This window comes from Acanthochromis polyacanthus, chromosome 23, assembly GCF_021347895.1.
Source record: "Acanthochromis polyacanthus isolate Apoly-LR-REF ecotype Palm Island chromosome 23, KAUST_Apoly_ChrSc, whole genome shotgun sequence".
Taxonomy (NCBI): domain Eukaryota; kingdom Metazoa; phylum Chordata; class Actinopteri; family Pomacentridae; genus Acanthochromis; species Acanthochromis polyacanthus.
In genome coordinates this window covers 9,511,629-9,520,957 of record NC_067135.1, presented here as the reverse complement: position 1 = coordinate 9,520,957, position 9,329 = coordinate 9,511,629, and the positions used below count along the sequence as shown (strand labels likewise).

The 9,329-nt window shown below is 40.4% G+C and overlaps 1 protein-coding gene across 1 annotated transcript; it reads right to left on the bottom strand.

Moving 5' to 3' along the window:
* Positions 1–69: 69 nt before the first annotated feature.
* On the bottom strand, positions 70–5,545 carry lgi2a (leucine-rich repeat LGI family, member 2a). Its single transcript, XM_022222823.2, is given in 9 exon segments — positions 70–1,574; positions 1,577–2,326; positions 2,405–2,569; positions 2,735–2,904; positions 3,024–3,095; positions 3,234–3,305; positions 3,915–3,986; positions 4,813–4,884; positions 5,107–5,545. Coding segments are annotated over 9 exon segments (1,722 nt in total). The 5' UTR covers positions 5,391–5,545; the 3' UTR covers positions 70–1,509.
* Between the last annotated feature and the right edge of the window lie 3,784 nt (positions 5,546–9,329).

Genomic DNA, 9,329 nt, shown 5'->3' with positions numbered 1-9,329 from the left:
AGGGCTAAAAATGACCTTTTACCGACATTATACCTTAATCCTTATGATGAAACACATCTTACAATCATATTTTACACATTTATTTTGATACTCAACTGATTAAACTTACAGTATAATTTTAAGAGTAACATTCAGTATGCTTAAAACAAAATCATACAAAAGAAATGTAAAGCTTGCATATTCCATTAGGTTTTTTTTGTCATTTGCAACGCCATTCTCTAAATGAATAGAAGCACTTTTAGGCTTCAGAGTTCGTTAGGTTTTTCTTAAAAAGAATTTGGCAAACACTCTTTTTTTTGAATGTCATGCTTTTCAAGCTGCAGTAACATTTGATTTTAAGTGCAAAAATCCGTTCAGAACAGGTAGTGGCATCGCAGTCCTTGTTTTATGTACATTTTGTAGCTTGTCAACATTCAATATTTTCAATGAACAGAATGAGACTCATCTCGAGCAGATATATTTACACATACATTTAGTTTCCCTTTATCTTTGGAGGAACAAAATATGCCCTCTTAGCAGATTTACTCATTTGAGGCCACTAACTTCAGTTGAGATGAGCCTTTTTAGTAAAGAAAAGTTAAATTATGTCACGAGCCCAACACCCGTGGTTATATTTTCAAACTTGTAAGTAAGGTTAATTTCCCTGACATTGCTTAAACACAGGTCCTTTGCATTATATCGATAAAGAGAGCTTCTATCTACTTTGCCACTTATAGTACCTCTGATCTAAAAGTTGTATCTAAATGGGGATTTTCTATTCGTGTATGTTTGTCTAAGGTGGCATTAGCTATATCCAGTCCAGAATATTTCACCTTCTAAAACAACAAACCACTACTTTTTCTCTTCTTTTTTTTTTCAGTCGTACGCAGTATAATCTATAGCACCTAAGGTAACACTTTCCACTGAACAACTACACTCTAAGATCTTGGATATTATAATTAAAGGTTTGTGCTTTCAAGACATTCCCTGTATGGAAATAGGAGAGGGGGTGTGATGCTCTATCACGGCCAGAAGGAGGCACTGTGGGCCCATCCGAACACAAAACCCCTAACTGATAAGGCAACATAATGTACATTACCACAGGGTATGAGGACACCAGGTAAGTGGCAAACACACCTGCTATATCCTTAAATGAGAGTAAAACTAAACTAGTTCCTTCCTCTCAGGTCCTGGCGTTTTATTTTGGGCGTATAAAAGGGGCGTATTAAACAGAAAATCCAAATAGATCAAATTACATTTCCATTTTTTTCACCTTCAGGAATGTCAGCTGGAGTTTTAAGAGAATACCAGCAGTCTTTGTAAAATAGTAATACCTGTGAAAGTCTGAGAACCCATGAGAACAGGTAATAGGACAAGGCCATTGAGAAACAGTCAAGACACTACTTGACCCAATGCTAATTTATGAGAGGAAAACTATGCAGGAGTTGATATTGAACAGTTTGTAAAGTCTGGTCCTTTCTTTTTAGTGGAAGACGTTTGATTGCAGGAGGAAAAATAAGGCGCAGCCCCTCACAAGCTCAGGTCAATGATGATGTGCTCAAAGATCTGTGTGTTTCCCTTGAAGCTGGAAGAAAAATGAAGTCCCTGCGGTCGGTGGAAACCACAGTGAACGAGCGCGGTGCCTGGATGTACACCTCCTTGAAGCGGTCAAAGAATTTCTTTTCATCATCCCACAGGTAGATTTGTGAGAAGGTGTAATCGCTCCCTAGAGCCAGGTAGTAACGCTCTTTGAAGGTGAACGGCTGGAGGATCATGGAGCCTCGCGATGGCAAAGCCTGGATCTCTGCAAACTGTTTGGCGCCCCAACGAAGAACTTTGGAGTCGCCGATATAGCGCGTCATCGCCAGGTACAGTTCCTCCTTGAGCCGGAAGTGTTTCACAGCGACTACGTCCTCCATGTTGGGGATCTCGCCCTGCAGGACAAACTTTTGGTTGCTCCGGCTCCACTGGTAAATCACAGGAACCTGTGAGCGGCTTGCCAAAATGAGGTGGGCCTTCCCATCCAAGTCCAGGAACTCTGCATCCGTGTCGCGGTACCACTCGTGCAGCGACTGGTACGAATAAAAGCCGTTATCGTTCCACTTGTAGAGGGTGGAAAGGCCCGCTTTGGAGCTGTCGGCAATCACAAAGAACCAGTCGGTGCCAATCTGGAATGCCTCAATGTCATTGGGCTTGGAGATCTTGGACACCTCAATGTCCTGGAACTTACTGAATCTGCTCTGGTCATCGTCAAACTTGTAAATGTGGGAGCCACCAAAGAGTTGAGCCACAATGACAAACACCTCGTTCTCAATGACAACTGACTTGCAACCCACAATGGACTGACCTGAAGGGCAGAACAGACCGATGAAATAAGGGTGAAGCTCACCTCCATCATTCTCAGTTTGTTCAGACATTGCCTTACCTGTGATGTTATCATAAGTCCTGAAGTTCATTTCGATGTGGTCCCATTGCAAAACCATGCAGCTCTCTGCGTTGGGAGCAGCAATCGTCACATAGACATCATTCTTGTAGCTGAATGTGTCAACAGACAAAGACTCTGATGCAACAGACTGGTGGAGGACGAAATCTGCAGAGAGGTACGTCGTGATTATTTACAAGCTGAAAAAAACAGTCAGAGCAAAGCCACAGGAAAAGAATAACCTCTACATGTCTTCAAATGACCCAACTGAGACGCTTGATACTGACGCCAGTTAGATTTGAGAACAGGCCAGCTGGCTCAGGCGTTTCTCACCCGTTGAGATGCACTCATTGTGCAGGCTGGTCATATCATTGAGGCGCTTGTCCTTCATGTCCTCGGGTCCGGCACACACGACATCCGACACTGTGGCATTGGTGTTCTTCAACCACGTCATGAGCCACTTGGCTCTGCAGTCACATTCAAAGGCGTTTCCGCGCAGGTCCCTGCAGCAAACGAGTGCAGTATCAGTGCCAACAAAGTGGACAAATCAAAAGGCATCTTAGACTAAAACAAGACTAGGAAGATAGGCATTGAACTGGATACAACAAACAAACAAACTTACAGCTCTATCAGTGAGTCCAGGTCAATAAAGAGGTCCCTGGGCAAGGCTTTAATGTTGTTGTTTGCCAAAGACCTAGAAACAACCACGACGAATGAACACAACAAATGGTTGCCAGTGAGATATTCAGAATTACTGCAAGAAAATGGAAAATTCATGTAGACTGTGCAGAAGTAAAAGTTGTATTTTTTTTTAGCAGTCCTTGGTACATACAAGTGAGTCAAATCCCTGAGTCCTCTGAAGGCATATTTTGATGCAGTCTCTATTTTATTACTCTCAATGAACCTGTGGAGAGAAAAAACATAAACATTAGTATGACATGTTTCCAATTAAGAATGCACAAAAAGCAACCGTTTAAAATTGAAAACTAACTCGCATAGCTTAATACATCAAATATATCCCACAAATACAGCATATATAGTTTAATCAAGGTGGTTTTATATGAATACTGTCGCACAACAATCCTACGCTGACCCTAGAAGACCAAGAAACAGTCATGCACATACTGTGATTAGTGACTAGTGCCTGTTTAAGTCACTTTTGAAGGGAAAATAATCAAGTCACCCTCTGCTGCCACATGTATTTTTGTAAATTTTGGTTCCATAATTTGGTGAAATGTTTTATTTCCTTAAAAATCAGGTTGTGATCAGGATTTGTGCAAACGCTGTAGTGATGAATGAAGAGATTCTACTCTGGCAGAAGTGGAACCACTAGAGGGCATTAGGTCGATGCTTCCCGGCCACATTCACTTTGTGAAAGTGTCAGCGTCCAGCCACATAACCTCATAACCATGACAACATCCCCAGAAGACTATTTCATTATGTTAGATTACAGTGTAATAACATACAAACACTGTCTTCATGCTATGCTGATAAAAACAGCAGAGAAACTTACAGGTACTCCAGATGTGGAAGGCCTGAGAATGCATCATCCCTTATAGTTGTGAGAGAATTGGAATTCAAAAGCCTGTGGAGGAGAACAACAAATATATTAATGATGCTCAACAATGCACCATTTAATGCTTTTCTCTGGGGAAAAAACAACACCACAATCAGGTCTGTGTCCAGAATAGAGTGAAATGCTCCAAAAACACAACTCTCAAAGCCAATACATGCACAATCTGGAGTGGAATAAGGTATTAGATGACCACATTTAATGACCTCTATCATCATTTCAACACAGTGCTAAGGCTCAGTCCTATTGTAATTAAACTGTAACACACTAAAAAGACAATTATCTTTTGGAAAATAGTCGATTTCAAAGAGACTGGTGGGGAAAAAAGGGCCAAAACATGTATGTAGCTGTAATCACTGTGTGCTAAGACTCTGCCACGCCTTTGTTTATGCTGACATCACAGCTGTCACTGGTGGAGTAACAAAGTAGATTGATGGCTTCTGGTAAGTACAGTGTGGAATCAGGCGGCACTGAAAGCTCAGGACGAGATTTCCATTATTCATCTCCAGGTGTCCAGCCCCCTCTTTTTAAAAGCCTTCCCTATAGCTTCAAAATGCACCAACAGACTTACAAGACTGCATCTGCCTTAAAGTCAGGCACGACAAAAAGTTGGACACGCATGTGCTGCATAGACACAAAAGCCTCTCTAAACCTTTTTTATTACACATTCATGCTTGTTATTTATGTATGAGTGCTGTGTTGAGTGAGAGCCAGATTTCTTCACCAAATCAGCCATCTGACACAGCAAAGACATGTTTAAGTTTAAAAAGTGAACAATGTGGACTAAACACATCTGCATAGAGCTTCTGATAGAACATGATGTTTAAAGTGCTCTTACAGGAGCTGAAGAGATGGCATGTGAGAGAACATCGCCTCTTTGACCTCAGTGAAAGTCCCATTGACGATACTCCTGAGAGGATGAAAGCAGAGGAAATAAAAATGCTGTCAAAGTGATCAATCGGAGCACAGAATGAAGCCTGCACACAGTCACCTCTTATTCTAAGGTTCTGCATTGGGAGCAACTAGAGGGAAACTTAACAAGCTGCAGATTATACATGCATACAATGTGCGGCTTAATGTTCAGTTTAAAAAAAATAAAAGGAGAAAAAGATCATGCGTGATGTGTACTCACAAGGAATTGATGTCGTTGGGGGTAATCCTGGGGATGTAGGAGTACCCGACGCAGATGATAGACTCCTTGGAGCAGCTGCATGCTGAAGGACATCGGAAAGGCTTTTTCAAATAAGCCGGTTGACACAGGAACACAGAAAACAATGCCCAGATCTTAAGAGTTGGCAGCATCTTTCTTGCCTGGCTCGCATGTGTGAGGTTTTTTTTTTTTCTTTTTCTTTTTTTTCCTTGCCGAGAGCACCGATCGAGGCAGATGGCACCAGCGCCGTTTCCACCCTGCACCATGAAATGCTGCACTGGCTGCCTGACATCAGCAAATCAGCTGCAGCTCCCCTCCGTCCACTTTCATTATTTATTAAGTCAGGGCTCCCGCTCGGGAAACTGTTGGTTAAACAGCCACGCAGCATACATCGAGAATAAATAAATAAATGAATATAATAATTGAGGCGTTATTACGCAGCGGATTTGGTTTCATACATAGTTGCACCAAATCTTGCGCGCATGCCTATTTTTGAACACTCATTGCAAACATAATTCCACATCATTATTATTTTTAGAATTACCTTATGCAGCACGCAGCACATACACAAACATGCATTTGTAGCTAAAAATAAATACGTTTTTTCCCATATTTAGCATTTTGGTTCCAGTTTTGAATAAAAATGAATAATGAGGAGAATAATTCTTCCATTTAAAAATGCTTCATATCAAAGTCTCTTGAGGCGTTTCACTGAGACATATGGGGCTTATATAATATTCCAAGGAATATTTTGACAGACTGGAAGCTGTAGATGAGTCCTCCTTCATCATATAGAAGCTTCAGAGGCGCAGAACTGCAGCACCACGGACAGCGCCTCTGTGGCAGCCGCTGGACTGAGCCGCTGGAAACAAAACCCTGGGAAATGTTCCACTTTACTGTACAAGCAAACGTGCGGTCCTCTTTGAGCATGCCTGTTACAAAGTATTACGATGTTTCTTGTGTGCTTTAAAACAATTTAGAGATATTTTACAGATTATATTTTGTTAAGTTACTGATAAAATGTGTAAATTTGAGCAAAAGTATTCATTCACACATTGACTGGAAATACAAACAAAAAAGACACCCTATAAATCTGCCTTTTCACGAAAAGCATTTAAAAAGCAGCTATTTCTATTTTGTTTGAATCATCAAATATATGTGCTTTTTTGACATTTTATTTTAAATAAAACAAAAATGGAAATTAAGGATTGAAAACTGGCGATTATTTTTAAAACATTTTTTAATGTATTTTTCCCAGAAAAAAAGTGTTAATTTACATGTTACTTGTTTTTTTTAAATAATAATTAAAGAATATGTATTTTCACAGCTGACATTACATTCTTTTAACAACATTTGACTGTAAAATTAAAGCCATTTCAGAGCAGCTATACATCTTATTTCTTAAAAAATATGTATGCAAATACTGTAAATGTACATTTCCAAAAATCTTTTTAAAAATGGTCATCTGTTCTGTGACTATAAGATCGCACCATTTACTGTTTTAAAATTTAAAAAATATTTTACATATTTGCCATTTTTATAAATAAAAGACATTAAAGTTTGAAAAACATTGGATTTTAACTGTTATTTTATAGATTTTTCCTGTTAAATTACAGATTTAAAAAAAAAAGCTAAATCACAGGGGAAAAAATGCATTCATTTCCATATTAACTGTATTCATTTGTTTTTTAAAAAGAGGGGAGAAAACTTTTAATAATGTCAACATCAAAAATCTATAATTTTACATTTAGTAATTTCTTTGTTTATGGTAGTTCACGTCTCACAGTATTGTAAAACACGTCAATCAAACCTGGAAATTAAGTAAGCACAGTAAATATGTAAGCATCTAATGACTAACAGATGAATTTCATTTAAATAAATGATAACTTAAGAGCTATACACTGGATCTTACTTCCACATAGACACATCGATAATAGTTGTTTGGCCACATTGATGTAGACACCATAGGTACAGACCAAAGACAGAAGCCCATAGCAGCTGTGAAGTGGCTGGTACGAGCCCCAGAGCATGATACTGCCACCACCATGCTTGATGATAACCATCTCGTTCTTGTAGTTAAAAGCCTCATCTTTTCACCTTCACATATTTTTGGACTCTTCACCATCCCAACCAGTTGTCTTTCAGCAGGAGAAGATAGTTTGCCTTTTCTTCCTAATAATGGCAGCGGCACAGCTGTACCATGCACATCTGGGATCTACAGCTGCTTTGAAATGGCTCCAGGTGACTTTCCTGACTTGTTCAAGTCAATGATGTGATTTTTCAGATCTTTGTTGAGCTCTTTGGACTAGACACTGAAGCGTTTGTGGCTGGGTCTCATGTATCCAATGGGCTCTGTAGAAATTGGCTCTAAGGAGTCACCAGCTGTAGTCGACTAATCACTCATGAGAAGTTAAGAAGCCATGGCAGGAAGAAAATGTGATTAACACAGCTTGCTACAACACCAAAACTGATTAAGTTGCTGTATGCATACTTTTGACAATGGTTTCATTATTTTTTTTTAAAAAGCGAGTTTTAGCAGTCATTGGAAACTCAATGCCATGATACATTTGGTCTCTACAAGTGTATGGAAACTTTTGTTGACGAATATAGTTTGGGTTTTCTTCACTGCTTCAGGAACTTGGCAGCTTGCAGTCACTGATTCAACTATGAATTCTGAATCATATCACAGAGCAATTGAAGAGCCCATCTGTCCAGAAGTGAAGTTAAACCTGAAGTGAACCTTTCAGTGGGATTATGATCAAAAGCACACAGCAAATCAACAAAGGCATGATTCAAGAAGAAGAAACAAGGTTATAGAATGGCCTTCTCAAAGCCCTAAAACATCTTGAGGTTGAAGAACGTTTGCATAGAAGAGCAAAACATTTCAACAAGTCAATGTCACAGACCAACACTGAATTACCCAAGAAGGTATTTCTGCTAATGGAGTCAGTACATGCTTGTGAGGCCAGGGGTGTACTTACTTTTTCCTCAGAAGAATATTACACCTGTTGTGGCCCTTTTGGTACCAGTTTGCAAATCTGTGGCCCCTTTTGTTCCACTCTGACATTCTATCAACACTGAACTCCTCTTGGCAGTTGCCGGAGCCCAAAGCGAAGGGCCATTTGTCATCCAGCAACATCCCCAGGGTACTTAGACTTATGATTGAGTGTGGAGAGAGGGGAGCCAGGAGGGATACTTGTAAAAGCAGGCATGAAGGTAAACAAGAGGCAGCAGGTTGGTTTGGAGGACAACTTTCACACTGATAACTTTGCATGAAAAAGACAGCATCATGCCTTGTGCACTGGAGCTCTTTTCCTATTCAAACACTGCAGCAGACTTGATCAATAGCAGGGATCCTTTAAAACTTGCCAGTACATAAAAAGTCTCTTGATTCCCATGGCAACTCTGCAACATCAGCAAAAAGACGTGAAACACAGCAAACTGGTGACGAGGAATAAAGGGAGAGGGAAAAGAAAAAAAATGTGCTTTCAGTCTCATACTGGAAAGAAAGGCAGCATTTCTTCACTAGTTGTGCATATTAAAGGCAACTACCTGAGTACATAAATCAAACAGTCTGTACCGCATTGAAAAGCAGTCATTAAAACCACTCGCATTCCATCATTTCCTAAATCTGGCTGATGAGTTGCGACTTTCGGGGCCTGGAAAGGAAACCAGCGTTCGTGAAATAGCTCTTTTGTGGAAGCCAGTGCTGCATTGTAGCGGCGCTGTCACACTGCACAGCGTTTTTCCACTGTGTTTAGTTAATAGTTCAGTACAGCTTGGGAACAGTGGAAGTGTGCTGATACAGCAGCCTTATCTGTGCGAGTCCAGCCCATTTCCAAAGGCTGCTGGTGGATTGGTTCTGCTGTTGCTTTCTGCAAGACATGTACGCTGACCTGCATTACTAATTGCAGTTGAAGAGCCCAACAACATGTGCTGACTGCATATATTATCGCTGCACACCTGGGCTCCTGCAGAAACTACCACAGCTGGTGCTTTCTGTTTTGAGCCACGCGTGACGGGTTTGAAGCTCCACCATCAAGCTCGATGATTCACAGAAGATGAAGGGGACGGCACAGGAAGAACATGGACAGTGCATTATCGAAATATAGATTAGTCATCAGGAAGAGAGGCCTTAGGAGGAGTCTATATAGTGCCTCAGGGCGCTACCTGCTCTGTTTAATAATGACTGAGGTAGTAGAGTG